Source organism: Furipterus horrens, unplaced genomic scaffold, assembly GCF_987537825.1.
Source record: "Furipterus horrens unplaced genomic scaffold, mFurHor1.1.pri manual_scaffold_5, whole genome shotgun sequence".
NCBI lineage: Eukaryota > Metazoa > Chordata > Mammalia > Chiroptera > Furipteridae > Furipterus > Furipterus horrens.
The window spans coordinates 102189982-102214902 of NW_028327175.1; the positions used below are offsets into that span (position 1 = coordinate 102189982).

At 39.8% G+C, this 24921-nt stretch overlaps 1 protein-coding gene across 1 annotated transcript in view; it reads right to left on the reverse strand.

Annotated features, from left to right (window-relative positions):
* Positions 1 to 256: 256 nt before the first annotated feature.
* Positions 257 to 24921, reverse strand: part of CRCP (CGRP receptor component) — a 43792-nt gene continuing 19127 nt past the window's right edge. Inside the window, exons 5-6 of the mRNA XM_090276928.1 lie at positions 6448 to 6505; positions 257 to 1828 (exon numbers count right to left, since the gene is read on the reverse strand). Coding sequence (XP_090133054.1) covers positions 1679 to 1828; positions 6448 to 6505 — 208 coding nt within the window. The 3' untranslated portion in view covers positions 257 to 1678. The remainder of the gene's footprint in view (positions 1829 to 6447; positions 6506 to 24921) is intronic.

Genomic DNA, 24921 nt, shown 5'->3' on the forward strand with positions numbered 1-24921 from the left:
ATTACACAAAATATGCTTCTGATGAAAGGTGAGTATTCCAGAGCCTGTGTGCTTTAATCAGAAAATGAGGCTACACTCAGATCCCAAATATAAAAACTAAAAATCTTCCTGAATTCCAACACAGAATTTAGATCTAAGTACACTAAATTTTTTAAGAAATCATACATTTTAAACTTTAAGTCAGATTTCATTTCATTTCCTCCTAGACACAGAAAAACAAACTTCAAAGATTTATAAAAATAACATAAGTTGGCAGTTACCTGGAAACAATTTATTATTAAATGGATTAAGTCCTAAACCATCAAGTAAAAAATCTAACACACTCGGGTTAAGATGAAACAATAATACACCGGCATATGTACACCTTGACTAATAAACCAACAGCCCCTGGTAAAATTCCTAATACTCAAGAAAGATTTAAAAATAAATGTCCTGTTAATTTTAGTGTTGCTGGAGCAGATTTCCCTTGATCTGAGGAGGAGGTAGAGAAAATGAAAACCTGGAAATCACAAGGGAGTGGGAAGTAATCCAGTTAATAGCAGCACTGAAAATATGCACTCTCACAACAAAACAAGTGCCAATTTGGAAAATTAATGTCTATGGGCATTTTCTTCCTCAAATAGGGTGCCAAGCGTGAGAAATTAAGACTTTTTTTCAACATTCCGAGGACCAAAGGCAACCACGTATCTGGAGGTACTAAACTCTCCAATGCTTGAATATTAATAAGCTCTTCACACAGTAATTATCTTAATATTTAAAATTTTTAAAAATAGAAACAACCCTGAATAGCCAATAAATTCAAATTCTTATTAATCAACCTCTAGTTCTTACGTATTGTCTATGAAAAGGGGTACATAATTGTGCCCTTTTTAAAGATGTAAATAATCTACTCGTTGTGCAAATGAAGCTCACCTGGTTTTAACAGGAGGCACCTGCTCAGGGAAAAACTGTGAGGGTCCTCAGGCGACCAACACTGCATTTCTGTTGCTAGTCATTCAGTTTGCCCTGCCTCTTTTCAACTGGAATGAGCTGTGCCGAAACATTTAAGACTAAACGGTGAGCCTGCAGACAAAGCCCAGGCCATTAGAGGACAAGGGCCTTTAGACCTGAGCACGGTTGACCAGTCTTGTTCTTGTCTTACCTCTGCTGTGTTTGGGGCAGATTCCTCTAAGGTGAGCCAAGTTCAGCGGCTCATTTAAACTAGAGCTGCTCTGGGAGTTTTTAGCCAGCTCACTAGATTCTCATAACTCACTTCTTATGCCCCTGCTTGGGAAGTTCCTAGGGAAGTAGATGAAACGAATGAGTAGGACGCAGACCATCAAAGGCAATGCAAGTATTTCACTAGCTGTGTTAAAAGCCCTTCCCACAGCTGTGGCAATGGCCTCAGGAGAAATATTTGTACCACAGAGGGTTCCACAGTCATTGTCCTCTTTGACTCTGTCCTCCCCTCTTTAGCTCTCTGCCCTACAACCTCAGCCTGTCTTCACCATGTTTCTTCTCCTGGAGGCAAAGTATTTTTTAGCTTATTTTTGAGAAAGGCTTATTTTTTGTGATTCACCCAACTAACCATGAAATTAGGTCTGTTGGGGTAGAGGGTAAAACTAAACAATTTTCTATGTCTGAAAAACGGCTGCTGGGCCTTTCAGCTTCGTGAGACGCTCGGGCCAGCTGTACTCTTCTATGCTGAGTCCTCTTCATCCATTGTCACTTCATAGTTGGTACTTTTCTGCTGCTCAGCGTCTGGTCCTGCAGGCAGAATGCTTGTGACAGTGTGGAGGAGCGCTTCGATCTGCTCCTCTGTGAGTCGTTCTTCACTTTCTTCCACCATCTGCAGAAGGAAAGAAAAGCCTCCAGGGGTTACGAATGAGCCTTGTAGGTTGGGAGACCCCATGTTGGTCCCAGCCCCAGCCCAGCCTCTTAGCACAGAGCTCAGGGCCTGGCTCCTGAGCCACCTCAGGTCACTAGGTCCTCCCCATCTTTGCTCCACAGGAAGGAGAAGCTAGCTCAAATTTCAGGGCAACCCAGTGCAACTGCTCAAAATGGGTCAGGGAAAAAACAGTTACAGGTTAGCATTTTTCTTTAAAGAAAAAGAAAACCCTATATACATATGTGAATATGCCATAGATGCAAAGAAAACTCACCTCTGGGGAGTGAAATGGTGCTTTATATACTTGTGTATTTCACAAGTTCATCTGTAACTTATAAATTGTAACAACAACTCATTTGATGACTGCCCACTATGTGCCATATGGTTTAAATATTTTTTCTAATCCTCATTAACCCCACCACTAACAACTCTTTAGGGAGCTTATGTGCCTGGTACTGCACCTTACACTTCATATCCATTATTTCTTTTGATCCTCACAACAATCCTGGCGAAGAGGCAAACCTAGAATTCCAAGCCAGGCCTACCCAACTTGAACACACACCGCTTGCCTTAGTCACCTCCTGAGAATGCAGAACAGAAGTCTGATGAGTGACGGCTGGAAAACAATCGCACACTGCCTCACCAAAGGTCTACTGAAAGCCTGGTTTCTGACATGGTCCTAGAAATCTGAACACACAGATGATACCCACAATCATGAGCCAGTTTTCTTAGCTTCACCTCTAATTCTCAATATGTTAATGAACACAAACATAATACACAGTCAACCCTCCTTTTAAAAGTACGCAGGCTGTCAAGTTTAACCAGATTCACTTCATGGCATTAGCTAAAGGTGTCCAGTGTCCTATCCTATGGCATTTCTCACAGCAGTCTCTGACATCTGGCAACTACGACCAAAAGGAATTCTAGAAAGAAATCCCAGCAGATCTAAGTGAAGAAAGATGAACAGGCTAGGTTTATAATACTGAAATCAGTCTACTGCCTTATTTTACAAATAACGGTACAGAAACCAAAGAGGTCAGATGACACATCCAAGATCACACTGCAAACTCCTGACAAAACATTGGTCTCTTCATTTAGCTTAGTCCAAAAATGATGCCACAACTAGAGAGTAATCCTGGGTGTTCCAGGGTGGTGAAGATGCTGTGCTGGGTGAACCAATGAAGCTACTTCCCATCATGCTATGAAATAAAATGTCCATTTTCTAAAGACTCAAAGGCTCAATAAAGTGTAACTTCTCTACCGAAGAAGAAACAATCCCCCAAAGCCCATTTTTTAAGTCAGACATGCAAAATTAGGGTCTGTAAAAGGCAGAAATCTAACACAGATTCCCTCCAAAGAACGAGGGAAAAGGAAGGAGGGATATAAACCAATCTGATTTAACCCTGAGGAAAGATGATCTCCATTTGAGAGAAAAATGTCTCCAAGTTTATGAATTAACTGGCAAATGCAGTTGATGACTAACTGTTTCCTGCCTCAGGAAAGAGGGTGAAGGAGAGCTGAACTATTGTTAGAACAGTGACAACCTCCCACCAAGATTTGTACAGTGCTCCACAGTTTATGAGGGGTTTTCCCAGAGTCACTGCCACCAGAGCTTCTCAAGAATGCTTCCCATGAAGTCAGGAAAATTTACAGGTAAGTGGAGGCTCAGCGTGACAAGGAAACTTGATGTGGGTCTCATAGCAAGCAGGGGCAAGGTCTTTTGACTTGCATCCCAGCTCTTCCTAGAACACCATGCTCTCCACTGCAGGGAGGTTTCTATCATTTCCTCTCTGAGACCACAGCAGACTGGAGTCCACTGGTTTAAAAGAGTTGGGTTATATGACCTCTAAGAGGCCTTCCTTTTTAGAAAACCAAACAGAGAGAACTTCAACAGGCCACCTTCTTGCACCACAGTGTCTGGATTTGGCAGATGCAACACTAAGATTAGGTGTCAGCGAGGTGTGTTCTTGGCAAAGGGCTGATGAGCTTTCTATTTTGCCACATTCGCCAAGAGCAGCTTTGATTATCATACAACCCTCAAGCATAATTATAGTCAGGAACTTTTCTTTTCAACCCAAGATTCCCAGTCACAGAAAGAAAACCGAAGCCACATTAAGCGAAATGAAATATACACAAAAAGAAACTTTCAGAAATCAGAAACTTACTAACCCATCTTAGATCACTAGGGTAAACGATAGTAACTATATTATTCTTCACCTTTTTTCCCCAACACATAAGAAACAGAGCTGAAGTAAAGAAGTGCAAAGCACCATCTCAACATTCCGATACCAAAGGTTTCAAGTTGTTCAGAATATAAAGGCAAATGAAATTTAAAATTCCAAAGCATTTGAGGATGGGTCACCATAAATGATAAATGTTTCTAATCATCTACAAAGATCACATCAATATGCAGGGGCTGTCAAACTGAGCAGACGAACTACAAAAGTGGTTGTTTCTCATTTTAAGCTGCCGGGCCTAACCTCCTGCTTTCCTCAAATATCTCTAAAATTTAATAGTCACTGACACTTTTAGCTATTTGACCCAGAACAGTTCACGTAACCTCTGTAAATTTCAATTTTCTCTAATATAAAATGAAAATAATTGTGTACAGTCAGGACCAAATTAATACATTATAGTGTTTTGTAAGTTATAAAACTATATAATTCAAGACATTTTAATCACTAAATTATAACAGGCATAGATGATAGTGCTGTTCAGGATAGTGGCCTGTGAGATCAAGGGGTTCACTGTCCTATCTTCAGACCAAGAGGCTCAGAGGGGGGATGGCAGAGTCACAGAAGCCGGGTGGCTTCCTCACTGCTGCACAGACAGCAGGTCTGGGTCTGAGGATGACAACAAATCATGGCTGAGGTACACCTGAAACAGAGAAGCTTCAGCCTCAAAAACTGAATGCTGACAAATGTTAGATGCAAGGATTACTTCTGGACCCGGGGGCATAAAGGGTTGTAAGGTTAACATGGGGAAATTCTCAAGTCCTTTGCAGTTTCCACTCTGAAAGCCTGATTTCTTATCCTACTCCAGTGAGAAGAGATTCTACTACAAGCCTTGGTAAATGGTCCAACTATTGGGAAACAACATACACAATGTTTACTAAGTAAAAGAGAACGAATAGACCGAAGGCATCCCACACACATCTTTCTGCAAGAGCACGCGGTTTGCAGGGACACAGTAAGACTTCTGAATCACACAGACCCAAATCAGCCACTCACTAGCCAAGACTACAGTGAGGGCATCAAGGTGACATATATAAAGCCCCTAGCCCCACCTCTGGCATACAGCAGGCACTCTTAACAGCAGGTAATCTTACCAAGTAACGACAGAGCTTTCTACAGGCTCTGGGATGAGCCGCACTAATCCTCCTCATCTCTCCTCCATCTGTCAGGAAGCCATGAATAACATATGTTGCTGATTAAAGTTGGAGGAGGCATGACATGTGATCTTTAACCCAGAGGGAAAAGGATTAGTTTCTTGCTGTTTTGTTTGTTTTTTCTCTTTTCTAAGTTGAAGCTCCAACTAAGCTGAAAGCATAAGAATAAAGAGGGTTCCAAAAGGAATCTTTATGTATCCTGAAGGCCAGATACCCAGAAAAGCACCTTTTGTGGGGGAAATTTTTCTAACTTAATTTTGATTACATTATGAAGGGCAGAAACACCACCATAAAGACAGTAAGTTTTAGTCAGAAATTAAAACCCCATGACCCTTTAAAGAAAGGATTTTTTGTTCATTGGTTTGTTTGTTTTTAAACAACTCTTAAGAGTCATAGGTGTTTTCGGCCATTTTCTTCCACACTTTTCTGAAGGAAAGTAGTAAAAAGCTAGATACTTCTAAAACTGACTTTGGAAACAGTTATGAATTCTCCGGAGTTTTTTACTGGCGGTTAAAGGGCCTGCCTAATATTTGTAGCTCACTGGCGCTCTCTGCTCTGCGCTCCCGAAGGGGGCTGCCACAGTGCGCTGGCACAGCAACCGCTGGATCTGCACCACGGGACCTCATTTCACACTCCCCCCCTTACACCGTCTCTAACTTTCTACTCCACCTGCCCCCCACAATTCTGAAGCTTTATGCTGTGACCGCAATTCAGACTTTCCAAGTGATGAGGCTCCTCTGAATGGTTTTATGCAGGGAAATACGATAAACAAGTTGATGGTTTTCGAAAGGGCACCAGACAGTGGTGTAGAAGGCGGGCTACCAGGGTCACGTTGAGCGTAATGTTTTTAAGCAACATCTGGGTTGGCAATAACCTGACAGGGAAGCAATGGCCAGAATCACGAAGGACATCAGGTAAGACAAAGAGCCACCAAATCAAAGGCCTGACCCTTATAGTAGGAATTAAATTTCCTCCAGTCTTCTACTTTACCTAAGTCCATACTAACTAGGATCAAATTGGTGAGGTTTCTTCTCACTTACAGAATGGAATGATCCGACAGTCTTTTCAAGATATGTCAGTGCCTGGCTTGTCTGTTGTCAGCCTTTCTATCACCCTTTCTACATATCACACCCAGAACCTCCCCCTCACCCCCACCCCCACCCCACACCAAGTTCAGGCCTCCTTCACTCACCAGCTGGATCTCAACAGCAGTCATAGGCCTGTGATTCAGCAGCTGAAGTTTTTCAGCTCTGTCAAAAAAAAAAAAAAAGTACAAAGCACTTAAAACTCTCATACCCCTAAGGATCTTGATTCTTTACCAAGATGTTTAGAGCAGTTTGCCAGATAACAAATGGGAGAACCACTTGGAACATGGCCCTCAGCTTCTTCAACTGTAAAATAAAAGAATGGGAATAGAAATAGGAGTCCCATGTCAATGAGTCTTACTCAAGGGTACAAATATGTGTTAGAATCCTACAGGGTATAAAGGCTTGAATTGTAAAAAATGAAGAAAATAGTAGAGATGCAGGTTTAATGAATTTTATTTGGAAAATATTTTTTAAAAGTTTTAATTCAAATTATAGAAAGTAAAGATTAACAAAATCATCTTGGTTGGTCATGGCTTGAGAATTCCTTTTTGAGATTAAGATTAAATGTTACTCAGGTTTGACCTATTATCTGAGTAAACAAAAACAACCCTAAGAGGGCAGGAGTTAATACACAGTAGTACAAAGTACAGTCTTCTGCCCTCAAAAGAGCTTACAATCCAGCTGGGGAAGGAAGACATAAAAAGCAGTTTTACAGAAGACATAAGTAACGGCTGAAGATAACTGCCATCTGTCACAGGCAATACACAGCTCCCTGCTGAAGGGGTGGCTGAAATGTATGGACTCTCAAAGATGACAGGATTTAAAGAGAACAGCTTCAATTACCACCGCTATGCAAGTAACAATTTCTAAATTTCTCTTTCAATCTCACCCTGGAGCTCCAGATTCATCTTTAAATTCAAGTTAATAAATACTTACTGAGTTTAAAGATATTATGGAATAAAAGGATGAGAAAGCTACAATTCCCACAGTTATGTATTTGGGGAAGCAGTAAAAGTTACCCAGAGTCCCTAAGCCTCAGTTTCATCATTTGTAAAACATGCATGAAGAGGGACAAAAATTTTACATTTGTAATGGCAGCAGCTACCACTTATTGCTTACTTTCCATTAGACAAGCATGTTTAACCATCAGACTTAACTGACACTGAGTAAATAACTTGCCCAAGGTACACAGCTAGTAAATGGCAGAGCTGGAAGTCTACCATCAAAGCTCATGTTCTTAACCTTCTGCTTCTACTATTCCTAGTGTTCATAACGGTGACTGTCACACAGTAATTTTTCCATAAATGGTAGTCATTATTAAAGCAGTTGTAGTAAAGTTCTCCTCATAATCCCCCAAACATTTACTCTACACTTGAAGAGGAAGACTTCACAAAGAAGACCCATGCACTGGGCTCTGAAGGATTTTCTAGGCAGAAAGGATACAGAATGGGGAGTCATGGCAAGAATAGCACAAGTAAATGCCCAGAACTAAAATTAACTGAGCTTTAGAAAACCAACCCTAGAGAGGTGGTGGGTCACAAGCTTGAAAAGGACATCTGGGACAAGATTACAAAGGGCCCTGATTACAAAGAGGCTAGATGTTACTTTGTAGACACTGGAGAGCAACCAAGGAAAGGACTAACATGCTCAGGCTGATACCCAAAGCAATTCTGGAAGATCTGAGAAAATGGAGGCAAAGCCACTGTAATATTCCCAGGTGAGAGAAAACAGCCTTGAACTTGGGCGGCAGCAGCAGGGATGGCAATGAGAGTCCAGACATGTACAATGTGCCTGGTCACTCTCAGGTATATTCAGGGCAACGGGACCTGACAAGTGCCTAGCTTTGGCGGGGCTGGGGCGAAGAAGAGAGAAGAGTCAAAGCTCACTGTCAAGTTTTTAGCCTGTTTGGACGAAATATATTAACTGAAATGAATTTGAGTTTGTGGTACTTTTAGAACACAATGAGAAGGATTCTATCAAGCAGGCTGTCTAGTTTTAGTTCTAGTTTGGGCTAAAACTAAAGGAAAAGACCAGAACTGGAGTCATTAGCAAGGAGTGCTATGAGACCATGCCAGTACATATCACGGCCCAGAGACCAACTGCAGCGCCCGTGAGGAGCCCTGACAACAGCACAAAGCACCTCCATTTAAGGGACCAGGAGATAAGGCAGCAGAGGAGGATGGAAAGGAGCAAAAAAAGAAAAAGAAAACCCAGGAAAGTGCTGTTAGAGAAATCAAGAGAGGAACAGTTCACACAGAGGATATTTTCAACCATGTCAAATGCTGAAAAGAGCAAAGTAGGTTGACAGAAGTCACTGGATTTGCTGAAAAAAGAGGGCACTGGTAGCCTGTGCAAGCCGTCCAGTGGAATGACAGCTATAGTAACAACTGGACTGTGGAGACCAAGGAAAAATTGTGGAGAAAATAACTTTATTTTATAATGCAATGTCATCACTTTATTCAAATCTTCAAAACTGTCTTTATTCTACATTTTTAGTATAAAAATCCACCCAAGTACACCATAGTACACAGAAACCATACAATTTTCAATTTCCATAACAGTTAATGATACAGAAATCGCATAAACAGAGCACAAAATTCAGATAAACTAAAATTAGAAGATAAAATAAAATCCAATTTCAGAAAGTGAAAATCAAAATATTAAGGATCCTAAAATATTCTTAACCTCATGAGATTTCTCTAGACTTCAGTCATTTTATCGTGAGGCATTCACAATATGATCCCATTAACCCAGCTGAGGAATTCTTGGGAGTCCTGAGTGGCTATACCAGGCACTTGGATAATAAATGGGAACCAATTTTTGAGCTGAAAATTCTCCTTAATTTGGCTCTAACGTCATCTTCCTCACTGCCTCTCATATTTTAAACTGTTATGAAAATAGTATTTGCAAAATACTGTTTGTGTTGGTATCCTTGGTTCAAACAAAGTTCAGAGGTTTTTGTTTGTTTGTTGTCAACAAAGCAAACTTGGGTTTGGTCCATATGGAAAGAGATAACCTATGAGGAAGGTCCAAAAGGGCGCCCTCCACTTTTGTCCGAAGGGATGCAAAGGCGTAAGTAAAAGGGGTCTGTGCTTTGACACAGCAGGGATGTCAGAGAATCCTTGTGAAAGAAGAGTTAAAAAAGGCAAATGGGGAGAAGTGCAAAGAGAGAAGGAAGTTAGCCGTGACCAGCTTTCTGCCCTGCACCACTGATTCAATGAAGACTGGCGGTAGGGAACGGAAGGCCAGGGCTGAGGGTGGGGTAGAAAGAAAAGGGAAAGGCAAACAACTAACATGTTTCATTTAAAACAAGTGATATAAATCAAATACTTAAAGGAGAGTAATAAAAACCAATCAGAATAATTTGGCAACTTTTAACTCTTAGGAAGATCAAAGTTCGTTCCAACGCTACTTTGATGTCTTATTACTAAAAACAAAGACCAGCATGATACAGTATTACTCCAGGAGAATGAAAGATCCTTAGGGCTGCTTTCTCCACATTCATTTTATGAATGTATACCTGCCCCACCTCAGAATGCTTTAAGGAGGTACTTCTCCCATTACATGGTTCCTCATTATGTCTGAGAAGTGCCTGACAGTTTGGGCACCTGAAGACACTGAACAACAGGTGTCTGAACTGCAACTTCAGGTTAATGTGACTAAAGCAGTTACACTATGAGATGTGCTGAAAGTATGCACATCTTTCCTGGCACAGAGGTGGCCTTGGTTCCTTTCCAGATGGTGTGGTCACCATCTAAGCCACCCATGAGGAACTGTCCCTTCCACGGAGTTCCAAGGACATGAGCTGCCTGCATGAGTACAAGCTGAGCAGCACTGAGAGGGCATCTGGTGGTGGACAAGGAATGCTGCCAGCAGTACCCCAGCTCTCAATCTGGCACTGCCTCATACCCTCCTTCCAGCAGCATTGCTGAACAAGGTGGGTAGATGGAAACAAGAGGATAATAAGCCATGGGGACTGTGAACCCTAAAGGGCCAAAGCCACAGATTGGGCCACGGGAAGATACAGTGAGGCGCCAGGAGAAACAGCTGACTGTGGCAGGCCATGGGCGCGCAAAGCTCAGATGACAGAGCTGTGAGTACGCAGGTGTAGCGTCAGTAAAGGGCAGAGTCTGAGGGGAAGCAGGGTCTAAGGGTACTCTGGATTCTCAGAAACCTACGCAGGTTGGCTGGCTCTGCTGGATAATGACCTTTACTGTTCACGGTGGCTGCGGGTCTGGTTTGGCTCAGTGTCGCAGAGAAGGGCAGGATCTGAAAGGAGACTGGAGCACGTTTACTACCTCAGGAGACAAGCATGCGGAAAGGCTGAAGTATCTAAGGGAAAGACCCTTAGAAAAACAAAATTCTGAAATTTCATTCAGTGAAGGAGCGTGTGCTCTCCCAAGACCACAGCAATGTGGAAAGAAAAAGCAAACTGGAGGCAATATGAGGGAATTAAGTTCATTTTAGATAGTTTTCTCAGTGAGGCAGAAGTCAAGTCACCATCTGAGAGGTCTGGATGTGAAGAGAGTTAACAGGACAAAAAGCTGCAGAGACCAGGTGTGGGGACTAGGAATTATCATCAAGCAGTTTTGAAGGCCCAACTGAGTCAGAAAATATCAACCCTCACTCAAAAGAAAATTATTTATTTTAACCACCATCATCCAACAATATAAAAAAACAGAGAAAAAGCAGGAAGAGAGAAAAGACATAGCTGAATAAATGGACATCTTGTCTACAAACCAATTAAAGCGAAGGAACTTTGTTTGTCTAACAGTCATTATTCTGCTTGGCTCTGAAATGCTGCAAATGTTCCCAGTTTCAAAAAGGACCTTGTAAGTCTTCAAGGAACAAAAACATTCATAGCTGCTCCCTGAAAAACACAATGCAGAGTCAAACCAACCAAGCAAGTTCTTGCTCCTACACCCAAGGAGCTGAGAACTGAAGTAAAATCATACATCCACACGTACTGCAGACTCCAGTTTTGGGGTGGTGGGGTGACTTCATAACCAAGCCTATTTTTATTGTCTCTTCTTTCTTCCCTTCATCTCTCAACTCCCTGTACTTTTAGCTACTGTCCCGGCTGATCCCCAAAACTGTTGTGTTAAAGGGCCCAGTGCCCTCCACATTGACAACTCTAGTGGATGCTTCTCTGCCCTGCTGTCCTGTCTCTGTGATGTCTGACATTGCTGATCAATCCCTCCTTAAAACTATCTATTCTTGTGGCTTCCACCACACCATTATTTCCTGATTCTCTTACCTTTCTGACTATTCCTTTTCCACCTCTTTATAGGTTTTCTTTTTTTCTGCTTGCCTCTGTAGCATTCCCATGGTGCCATCTTTCATCCTCATCCAAAATGCACAATTTTATCTGCTACTGTAAGTTTTAACCAAGAATCCATGTTTTCATACTATGTGAGTTGAGCTACCAGACCTTTGTAACCAAATGCCATCTAGATGTCTCCACATGAACAGCTCATACACACTTGGCACACAACACATCCCAAAGCAATCTGACTATACCTCCAAACAAACCACTCCTCTCTCTGTACTTCTCACCTTATTAAGAGCCAAACATTCAGGCCAGAACCTGGAGGGTCATCTTTGACTCTTCCCTCTTACCCACTGCCCATTTAAGTCACAAAAATTACTCATTATATTTTTTTCAAGATATCTGCCCCTCCTTACCATCTCTATAAGCCACTTCAACTCTGCCACTTTTTCAATCTGTCCTCACTCTTACAAGTATATTTTAAATAGCATGAAAATCTGGTCATCTTATTATCCTGCTTATAATCCTGCCACTGTCTCCAAAGTGTTTGGTATGATCTTCAACTTCCTAGGTTCAGCCTCCGGAACCCACTGAAATCCAGTCTTTGTCAGTCTATGTGGGTTTATATGCCTTCCTTTGCCCTAAGCATTCATGCCCAATTAGAGTCGTCCCCACCACTACCACCACTTATCTGCAGTTTCGCTTTCTGTAGTTCACTTACCCTCTGTCAATCATAGTCCAAAACTATTAACTGGAAAATTGCAGAAATAAACAATTTATAAGTTTTAAATTGCACACCATTCTGAGTATGTGATGAAACATCATGCCACCCCACTCCACCCCACTCAGGACGTGAATTATCACTCTGTCCAGTGTATCCATGCTGTACATACAATAAGATATTCTGAGAGAGAGAGCACCTTCACATAACTTTTATTACAGTATAGTTTTAATTGTTCTATTTTATTACTAGTTATTATTAATCTCTGTGCCTGATTTAGTAATCAAAATTTATCATAGGTATGTATATATAGGAAAAAAACATAGTATATGCGTGTAAGAGTTCGGTACTATCTGTGGTTTCAGTCATCCACTGGAGAGCTTGGAAGGTATCCCCGACAGATAAGGGGTAACTACTGTAAACAAAACTGAAAACACTACACAGGAAAGCATTAGGCTACTTCCTGACTCCATGCCTCAGCACATCATGATCCTTCTGTTGTACTTAAAAAGCATTAACTCACCTGCATCTGGCCAACTCTTCTTCACATTAAATCCAGTATAACTTCCTACAGACAAAATATTATACTTAAAATTCTGACACTGCAATGTCTCTCTACTATGTCCCCACTACCACAGCAGTTAAACTGTATTCACATCTCTGTATCCCCAACAACTGAGACAAAGCTGGCATGAAATAAATGTAAAGATAAATTAAAGAAAAAGCTAGGGTAGCACTGACTTCCAGAAGAAATTCAAGGGAGAGACAACCGCTGAACACTGGGGAGACAGGAGGCAGGATTCCATGCTCTGAAAGCAAACATGGTAACCACACTCCAGATACGAGGAAAACCCGACAATCCCTCCACTCTGAGCTTTGCTGACCCCAGAGGTACATGTCCCAAATATGGCGGCAAGTCCCAAGAGTAATCTGTGCACAGAAGAACCCTTTAGGAACCCAAAGTTACTTACAGGCCTGTCTAAGCTGGGTCTTGAAGGCAAGTCCTTCCTCCATTCCTGATAGTCAGAGCTGAACGTCTTAGGGAAGAGATCTCAAGAAGAGAACTGGGGCTGCAAACCAGGCTGCAGTTCTTGAATTAAATGTCTTAAGCAAAAAAATTAAAATGATTGAAGAACCAAATGCTTTGGGGAATTAACATGCTAAATAAAAACTGACACGGGACTTAGTGTCAAAGTGAATTCAAGCTGAGTCTCAATACTACCATTTTGCTGAATAAAGCTGTGAAGTCAAATAAAACATGGTTCCTACCATATCCTCAAGGACTCTAGTAAAGGAGGTATTTAAGCAAATTAATGAAAGTCCAGTTTGCACTACTAGAACAAGACCAGTTAAGGGCTAGCATATTTAATACCCTTTCCCTGAGAACAGTAGAGAAAAACTCTATTAAAGATACCCAGATATAAAAATTAAAGAGCATGTCAACAGTCTCTATCTATTGTAAATGTGATTCCTGTCTTAAACAGCACTGGCTAGCAAAAGACGATCCAGGTCTTGGTGGTATATGCCAAGGAGCCGCCTGGATAACTTGGATAACCAGACACTGAGGCCGGGTGAATTCCAATGGGCTGCAACGGTTGGCTACCTCCTCGAGTAGGAGCCAGGCCCCAGCCACAGTGAAAAAAGCCTGCTAGCCCCCTCTAGTGGTTAGTTGTTGAAAAGCACTCTCTGTAGCTTTGATTCTGACAGTCATGAATAAATAACCTTTGTACTTGTTCATCAGCTCCAGGAATCAACCGTTTAATTAAAAGTGGCCAGGTGGCTCAGGTGGTTGGAGCATCATCCCATGAACCAAAAGGCTGCGGGTTCAATTCCTGGTCAGGGCACATGCCTAGACTGTGTGTTTGGTCCCCAGTAAGGGAGTGTATGGGAAGCAACTGAATAATATTTCCCTCTCACATTGGTGTTTTTCTCTCTCTTTCTCTCCCTTTCTCTATACCAATTAATGAAATATATCCTCTGGTGAGAGAAGAAAGGAAGAAGAATGAACGAAAAGAAAGGAAAAAAGAAAGAAAGAAGGAAGGAAGGAATGAAATGAAATTGTTAAAAGGTTTTGCTTACCATGGTTCAGTCATCAATTCAAATGGACACTGAAGTCACAAAATCAAGGGAAGGCTAAGACTCAGAAGAGCAGCAATGGAAGAATTAGGAAAGGCTTCTAGTCATGATAGCAGAGTAGATAAACACTGTGCTCACCTCCTTTCATGACCACTTCAAAATTACAACTAAACTACAGAAAAAACATCATTGGGAACCACCCAAAATCTAGCTGACCAGAAGTCCTACAACTAAGGATATAAAGCAGCAGCCACACTGAGACTGGTACGAGGGGCAGAGACATGGAACAAGATGATCCCACACTCACCTGTGGCAGTTAAAATTTGAGAGGGATATCACGGCTGTGGGGGTCCCCCCTGAAGATCGATGAGTCCCAACCCTACACCAGGCCCCCCAGCCCAGGTTTCCAGAGCCAGGAGGAGCAGTCCCCATAACTTCTGGCTGTAAAAACCAGAGATTATGGCTGAGTGAGACATAGGGCCACTGGAGTCCCAGGCATTCCTCTTGAAGCACCCGCAGGGACCCACGCCCTCTGAGCTCCAATGCTGTGGCACCAGCTCAAAAGGCACCAGGAACATACTAGGAGGGACTGAATTGTCTGGCTTTGGGACAAGGGCTGGCATCAAGCTTTAGAATCATTCAGCAAAGGACTTGTAAAGGCCACTTGAACTCTGTATATGGCTGTGAGATAGTCAGTCAAAAGGAGGTATTATAAAATGCCACTCTCAAACATGCCAGCAACTGACTACATACGGCTATTAATACTTAAATTTAATTAAAATTAAATAAAGCTAAAACTGCAGTTCCTCCATAGCCACATTTCAAATGATCCAGAGTTACATGTGGCTAGAAGCTATTGTGTACAACAGAGCAGAGAAATATTGCCATTACCACAGGAAGTTCTGCTGGACAGGACTCCTCTGTGATCCCTATTGATAAATAGTCTACAGAAGAACCACAGATTGAAAGAGAATACTGTCACATGAGAAGATGCAGTCCAGCTGAAACTGCATGCAACCTCTATAGTCTGAATTCTCCATCTTTGTGACAAAGTAGATCTAGAGGAAAAGCGATGCATCAATTTCTTCCTCCCACTCCCTTCCTCAAGTCCTGATCCCCCATTTGTATTTCTATTATCCAAAACTTTTTGTGTCAGTGTGTCATACATGCTCCAATTAAAGAGCTGAGAGTAATAAGCATATAAGATTGTCTGGGAAATGTTAATAAAATGTTTCCTTGTCTACAAAAAGAGAAGAGAGCCTTGGGGACCTATAGAACAATTATCAAAGTTCTAACAGTTGTGTCTTTTTGAGTTTGAAAAGAAAGGAGAAAGGGACTGGAGCAGAACAAATAATTTGAGAAATAATGGCCCCAAAGTTCACAAATTTGATTAAGAAATTAAATTTTACATAATTAAGAAACTCAGCAAAAATAAAATAAAAAATCAAATTTTTGAAAACCAAAGATAAGAAAAAATATTAAAGCAGCCGGAGGAAAACAACACATTACATACTTGCATGTCCACAGATTACTCATCAGAAGCCATGGCAGTCAGAAGACTGAAATAACATCTTTAGAGTGCTGAAAGAAAAGACCTTCAACCCACTGAAAATACCCTTCAGTAATTAAAGAAAATAACATTCTCAGTTGAAAGAAAACTCAAAAAATTTGCGGCCAACTGACTTGTTCTAAAAGAATTGCTAACAGAAGTTCTTCAGGCTGAAGTAAATAATAAAAAGTAAACATAAATATTCAGGGATAAATGAAGAAGAAAAGAAATGGTAAAATTCTGGAGAAATATGAAGACTATTTTTGTCCTCTAAGTTCTTTAAAACATATGAAAGTATAGAACGTAAATGTTAAAACACTACTAAATACAACTTTAATGTATGTAGATGTAATACAACTATTACATAAAATTTATGACTGCCATGGCTTCTGATGAGTAATCTGTGGGCACACAAATATGTAATGTATTGTTTTCTTCTGGCTACTTTCAATATTTTTTATTTTTGCTCTTCAAAAATTTGATTTATTTTCCTTTTGCCAATCTTTTCTTTTTCTTTTTTTAAAGTATATTTTATTGATTATGTTGTTACAGATGTCCCAATTTCCTTTCCCTTTGCTCCCCTCTTCCCAGCACCCATCTTCCCTCCAGAAATCCCACCCCGCTTAGTTCACGTCCATGGGTCATATATGTAAGTTCTTTGGCTTTACCATTTCCTATATTATTCTTAACTTCCCCCTATTTTGTACCAGCCTTTTATGCTTCTTAATCCCTGTACCATTTCTCCAGTTCTCTCCCTTCCCCCTCCCAGCTGATAACCCTCCAAATGATCCCCGTACCTATGATTCTGTTCCTGCTCTGGTTGTTTGCTTAGTTTGTTTTTGTTTTTATTATTTAGATTCAGTTCTTGATAGTTGTGAGGTTTCCTGTCATTTTAATGTTCATAGTGTTAATCTTTTTCTTAAGTAAGTCCCTTTAACATTTCATATAATAATGGCTTGGTGATGATGAACTCCTTAAGCTTCACCTTGTCTGGGAAACACTTTATCTTGCCCTTCCATTCTAAATGATAGCTTTGCTGGACAGAGTAATCTTGGTTGTAGGTCCTAGCTTTTTATCACACTGAATACTGCTTGCCAGTCCCTTCTTGCTTGAAAAGTTTCTTTTGAGAAATCAGCTGATATTCTTATAGGCACCCCTTTGTTGGTAACTCTCTGCTTTTCTCTTGCTGCTTTTAAGATTCTCTCTTTATCTTTCACCTTTGGCATTTTAATTATGATATGTCTTGGTGTGGTCCTCTTAGGATCTACCTTCTTTGGGACTCTCTTTGCTTCCTGGACATGTATGTCTATTTCCTTTGCAAAATATGGGAAGTTTTCCTTCATTATTTTTTCACATAAGCTTTCAATTTCTTGCTTTTCCTCTTCTCCTTCTGGCACCGCTATGATTCAGATGTCAGCACATTTAAAGTTGTCCCAGAGGTTCCTAAGCCTCTCCTTATTTTGTTCAATTCTTGTTTCTTCATTCTGTACTGGTTGACTGTTTTTTCCTTCCATTTATTCCAAATCATTAATTTGAAACCCAGTGTCTTTCCCTTCACCATTGGTTTTGTGTGGATTTTCCTTCATTTCATTTAGCAGAGCCTTCACTTCTTCCCTTATGCGTCTGCCATACTTAAGCATATCTGTCAAGCCTGTGAGCATCTTTATCACCAGTGTTTTGAACTCTGCATCTGTTAGGTTGGCTATCTCCTCTTTGCTTAGATCTCCCACTGAAACCTTGATCCCTTCCCCTTTTGGGCCATACTTCTCTGTCTCCTCATCTTGACAGGTTCCTGTGTTTTGTTTGCCTCTGTGTCTTAGGTAGAGCTGTCACACATGTTATAAGGGGTGAAGCCTTAAGTATTTGTCAGTACAGGGTGACCCGTTTCACCACGTTGTGGCACTGTATGTGGGGGAGGGGTCTGAGAGGGAACAATGCCACTTGCTCAGCACTTGCCACTTTTCCAGACACTTCTTTCACTTCCAAATGGGATTGGTGTCTCTCTAGCTGTTGCCCTGGCCATTGTTCCCAGAGTGAGTAGGTTTGCACACGTTCTAGGACCATGGGGGCCCTTTAAACAAATGTACTTTGCTGAGAGACTGGCAGTTTCTGCCTCTGCCCCAACCCCCACTGGTTTACACAGTCAGAAGCAATGAATGAGGCTTTCTTTTCCCCGGCACTGGAACTGTGAGCTGTGCAGTCTGGTCTGGTCTGGTGCTGGGAGTGCTCCCCAGGTGTCCCTCTCAACTTTTTTAAATGTCTGACTGCACTCTCCACTGGCCTGCTGCCGCTCCCACTGCTGCCACCACCACACCGCATCTTCTCCGCCCCAGCTCCACCCCTCCTACTTGTCTGGATGAGTATTTCTTCTTTATATCTTTGTTTGTTGGACTTTCATACACCTCGATTTTCTGAAACTTCTGGTTGTCTCTAGTTTTGAGGTAGTTGTATTCCTTCTTAGTTGTGAAGGGAGATGCAGCGTGTCTGTCTAGGCCTCCATCTTGGCCGGAAGTTCCCCAGCTTTTGCCGATCTTCTTAATTATGTAAATATATATAGGTCCCATGATAATAGGACCAAAAATTATGAAATACATAGGTATATATCTAAAAAAACTGTGTAGACTCTATATGCTGAAAACTACAAAAGAGTGATGAAAGAAATTAAATCCTAAATAAATGAAGATATAAAATTTTCATGGATTGGAAGACTCAATAGTGATGGGATATCAATTCTCAAAATTTTATTTACAGATACAATAATGCAATCCCAATCAAAATCCCAGCAGACTCTGTTGTAGATATTAACAAACTGCAGTGATCAAAACAGTGTGGTACTGACAAAGGGATAGACACAAAGATGAATGGAACAGAATATGGAATGAATAAATAGACTCAACAGATTTCTTACAAAAATACAAAGGCAAACTCAAAGGAGAAAGGATGGTCTTTCCAACAAATGATACTGAAAGAAAGAGTTTCAAATCTATACATATACAAAAAAATGCATTTCAACCCATCTCACACTGTACCCTCAAAATTAACTTAAAATGGATCATTTCTGGAAGAAAACATAACAGAAAATTATTGTGATCTTGGGAATGACATTTTATATAATAACATCAAAACCAGGGATGCATAAAAGAATAGAAAAGATCAATGTGACTTCATCAAAATTAAAACCTTCTTCTCTGAGAAAATGTTAGGAGAATGAAAAGACAACCATAGACTAAATATTTGCAAATTACATAATGAACTAAGGACACATATCTACAATATAAAGAACTCTCAAAACTCAGAAATAGCCGTGGCCAGGTGATTCTGTTGGTTAGAGCATTGCCCTGTGCACCAAAAGGCTGTGGGTTTGATACCTGGTTGTGAGACATACAGGAGGCAACCGATAGATGTTTCTCTCTCACATCAATGTTTCTCTCTCTTTCTCTCCCCTCCCTTCCTCTCTCTCTAAAATCAATACACATATCCTTAGGTAAGGATTAAAAAACAAAAACAAAACCTCAGAATTAAATAAACAAATATGGGCAAAATATTTAAATAGACACCTTATCAAAGAATACAATGTTCAACATTACTCATTATTAGGGAAATGCAAATTAAAATCACAATGAGATACCACCTCAAACCAATAAGAACAGGTAAAAATAAAAAGTTCTAAAAATACCAAGTATGGATGAGGATATGGAGTAAGTGGAATTCTTTTACATTGCTAGGGCAAACGCAAAATGATGCAGTCATTTTAGGAAGGAGCGGCAGTTTCTTAAAAAGTTCAGCTGATGTATGACTCAACAATCCTACTCCTGGGTATTTACCCGGGAGAAAGAAAATTTATGTTCACACAAAAACCTGTATGACATGTTTATAATTCCTTTATTCATAATTGCCAAAAACTGGAAATATCTCAAATATCTTTCAACTGGTGAGTGAATAAACAAACTGTAGTACATCCATACAATGTAACACTACTCAGCAATAAAAATGAATAAACTACTAATACATACAACCATGTGGATAAATCTCAAATGCATTATGCTAAGTGAAAGAAGCCACACTCAAAAGGCTATATACTATATGATTCCATTTACATGACTTTCTTTAATGAGCAAACTATAGGAAAATAGATCATTTGCCAGGCACTGGGTATAGGGGAAGGGATTAATTACAAAAGAATAGGTAGTATCTGGGGGCGATGGAACTGTTCTGCAATACACAAGAACTGCTTGTACATTAATGACATTATAAAACATTGAAAAAAATATTTATATCAGTCCAGTGTCAACTCAAATTTCTAGGGTGAAAAATTTCCTTGCCTGGTTGTTGGAAGGGAATAGCTCTGTTCTTTTTCCCCCAAAGAAAAAGCTCATTCTCAATGCCCTGGCAAGAATATCCAAAGGGTAATAGGTCCACTATCTCTTTTTTTTAATTGAATTTACTGGGGTGACATTGCTTAATAAAATGATATAGGTTTCAGTGTACAATTCTATAATACATCATCTGTATATTTTATTGTGTGTTGACCACTCCAAGTCAAGTCTCCTTCACCATTTATTCCCCCCTTTATTCTTTTCTACCTCCCTCACCCCCGCTTCCCCTCTGCTAATCACAATACTGTTATGGGTCCACTATTTTGATACACAAACTTACCAGCTTTCTTAAAAAAACTATAGAAAACTTTGGTTAAGATGAAAGAATTCACTATTGGGTTATCGCTTACCCTATGTCTGATTTGGGGCATGTATATAACTAATCTGAGATTCAGTTCACTCACCTGTAAAATAAGGAGTTGGTTGTCAGGATTAAGTGAAGCAGTGTGTATATAAAATACAGCCAAGACCTTAATTCTCCTACACTCATATGCTGTTTTCTCACCTTTCCTTTCCTTCATATTCTATAGAAACATTTCCAATGGAAGTTAGCCTATTTTTCAGAGCTAAACTCTAATTTCTGAACCATTTCATTATGTGCACTTCTAAAAATGATTTTCAGATATAAGATAAGACCAAGTACCCTTGACTACTTCAAACATCACAAATATTAGCCATAAGGGTTGTACCTAAGACAGGCAACAAAGCCACACCACCACTGAGGATTCAGCTTCTGCTCTTTCCATCGTAAACACAACCTGCTTCAAGTCTGTTTTATCAACTGTAATAATGGTCAAAAAACATTGACTAAAATAACAACTTCAATCAACTACACTTTTGGCACTCTCACAATTTCACCTCTCCTGAATCTTAGACCTTCCCATTAAAAATGTTCAGATGGGTGTTGTCCTGCAAAGCGAAAGGTCATCAGTCAGGGCATATGCCTGGGCTGCCAGTCCAGTCCATAGTCAGGGCACAAATGACAGGCAACTGAATGATGTTTCTTTCCCTTTCCAACTTCATTCCCCTCTCTTAAAAAATAAATAAATAAAGTCTTTTAAAAAATAGTGTTTGGAAGCTTCAGGCTGTGCCTGAGTTCCGGCCCACTTTTTCTGACAGTCTGTCCTATGGATTTCAGACTCGCCTAGGCAACCCCTACAAACATGTGGGCCAAATTATTGTAATAAATTTCTACATACATATATATATGTAAATAAGTGTTTGGAGAAAAAAATAATTCAAAGAGGTGATAATTGATTTACCTGGGTTAATTGGAATGAAATTATTTTATCATAACAGGTAGAATAACAGTGCTTTATCATTCAGGAATCAAAAGCAAAGACAGCTGAAAAGAAAAAAAATTAAACTAAAAACCTAAAGTAATATACACTCAAGAAGATATCCCCATTGGCAAGAGAGTCTATATAGTAGCAGTAGTCCATTAGGTTGCTGTGAGAATTAAAATTAAATGAGAGCCCAGGATGGGAAGCTCCATTGGTTAGAGAGTCATACTGATACACAAAGGTTGCAGGTTCGATCCCTGGTCAAAGCACATACAAGGATCAACCAATGATTGCATCAATAGTAGTCCATTAGGTTGCTGTGAGAATTAAAATTAAATGAGAGCCCAGGATGGGAAGCTCCATTGGTTAGAGAGTCATACTGATACACAAAGGTTGCAGGTTCGATCCCTGGTCAAAGCACATACAAGGATCAACCAATGATTGCATCAATAAGTAGATCAACAAATTGATGTTTCTCTCCCTCCCTCCCTTCCTCTCTCTCATGAAAATCAATCAATCAATCAACTAACCATTAAATGAGAATTTTAAATGCATGTAACACTAAATGGGCTCAATAAATGGAAGTTACTGTCGTAATGTGGACACATGAAACTTCCCTGATTCAATTTGATATAATTTATACTGGCTTCCAATAAGGAAGGATCTTCTGTCATCTACCCCAATTTTTCAATTGGATCTTCCTAATGCTTATAATATACCAAAGATCAAGAATGACTTTGGGGAACAAGTAAATAATCTTCCCTCAAAAATATATACATGTGGTCCAGACCATGTATATGTAACACACAACTTGCCAAAACTAAATGAAGAAATAGAAAATCTGAACAAACCTACTCTAGACTAGTAAGGAGACTTTAAATTAATGTTCTAAAATCTCATAATAAAGAAAAGCCTGGAACAAGGTGGTATTACAGGTGAATTCTAACAAACATTTAAGAAGAATTAACACCAATCCTTTTCAAATTCACCCAGAATGAAGAGGGAACACTTCCTAGCTCATTCTATGAGGCCAAAATTGCCCTAATAACAAAGCCAGACAGAGATACTACAAGAAAACTACAGACCAATATCCTTTATAAATATTAATGCAAAATTCCTGAAAAATTACTAGCATGTTAAAGGATTATACATGATGACCAAATGGGATTTATTCATGGAATCCAAGGACAGTTCAACATACAAAAATCAATCAATGTAACATACATTTAAGAAATGAAGGAAAAATGTACATAATTATCTCAACTGATGCAGAAAAAGCATGTGGCACAATTCAACACAGTTTCACGTTAAAAATATACACAAACTAGAAATAGAGGGAAACTACCATAACATAATAAAGACCATATATAAAAAAACCACAGCTAATATCATACTCAAGGTTGAAAGGTTGAAAGCTTTTCCTCTAAGATCAGGAACAAGACAAGGATGCCTGCTTTCACCATTTCTACTCAACATAGTACTGGAAGTCCTAGCCAGAACAATTAGACAAGAAAAAGAAATAAAAGGCATCTTAACTGGAAAGGAAGCAATAAAATTATCTCTGTCTACAGACAACATGATCTTGTATGAAGAAATGACCGTGAAAACCAATAATTTCAGCAAAGTTACAAGATACAAACTCAACATGCAAGTTGTGTGGTTTCTATATACTGACAATGAGCAATCTGGAAGAGAATACAATTCCATTTACGTTTATTTAGGACTAAATGTAACCAAGGAGGTAAAAGACTCACACATGAAAAACTACAAAATGTTGCTGAAAGAAACTAGAAAAGACACAAATAAATAGAAAGACAGCCCTTGTTCATGAACTGGAGGACCTACTATTTTTAAGATGTCAATACTATCCGAAGCAATATACAGAGTCAATGTGATCCCTATCAAAATCCCAATGACATTTTTTGTAAAAAGTAGAAAATCCATCCTAAAATTCATCTGGAATTCCAAGGGCTCCTAAATAGCCAAAACAATATTGAAAAAAAGAAAAAGGTTGGATGTCTCACACTTCCTTATTTCAGTACTTACTACAATGCTACAGTAATCAGTCCTGGCCAGTGTGGCTCAGATGGTTGGAGCATCATCCTGTAAACCAGAAGGTTGTGGGTTCAATTCCCCATCAAGGCACATGCCTAGCTAGGTTGCAGGTTTGGTCCCTGGTTGGGACACATACAGGAGGCAAATGATCGATGTTTCTCTCTCTCTCGTCAGTGTTTCTCTCCCCTTCTCTCTTCCTTCCTTCCCTGCTCTCTAAAATCAGTGGGCACGACCTCAGGTGAGGAAAATAAATAAATAGCTACAGTAATCAAAGCAGTATAGTAGTGGCATAAAGACAGACATATAAACCAATGGCATAAAGAGCCCAGAAACAAACCCTCACATATATGGTCAATGATATTCAACAAAGGTGCCAAGACCATTCAGTGTGTAAGGACAATCTTTTCAATAAATGGTTCTGGGAAAACTGGCTATCCACATGAAAAAGAATGAAAGTGGATCCTTACCTTATACCACACACAAAAATTAATTCAAAATGGATCTAATACTTAAAACATATGATATAAAAGTACAAAACTCTCAGAAGAAAACAAAGGGGAAAATATTGGTGACACTGGATTTGACAATAATGTCTTGGACATGACACCAAAGGCACAGAGAACAACAACAACAAAAAAAAATAGATGAATTGACACTTAAAACTGTGTATCAAAAGACACTAGCAACAGAGTGAAAAGGAAACCCACAGAACGGGAGAAAATATTTGCAGATTATATATTTGATAGGGATTAAGATCCAGACTCCTAAAACTCAACAAGAAAAAAGAAACAACTCAATTCAAACATGGGCAAAAGACTTTGAACAGACATTTCTCCAAATAAGATTATGAATGGCCAATAAGCACATGAAAAGATGCTCAATATCACCAATTATTAAGGGAAGGCAAAAGAGGCCCTGGCCAGGTAGCTCAGTTGGTTAGAGCATCATCACAACAGGCCAAGGTTGCAGGTTCGATCCCCCGTCAGAGCACATACAAGAGTCAACCAGTGATTGCATAAATAAGTATAACAAATCGATGTTTCTGTCTAAAACCAATCAAGCAATCAATCAATAAGAAAATTCAAAACAAAACCACAATGATACCATTTCATGCCCATTAAGATGGCTATTATTAAAAACAAACAAACAGTAGAGTTCATTAGGATGTGGAGAGATTAGAACCTCTGCACAGTGCTTGTGGGAATGTAAAATGGTACAACCTCTATGAAAAATATTGTAGTTCCTCAAA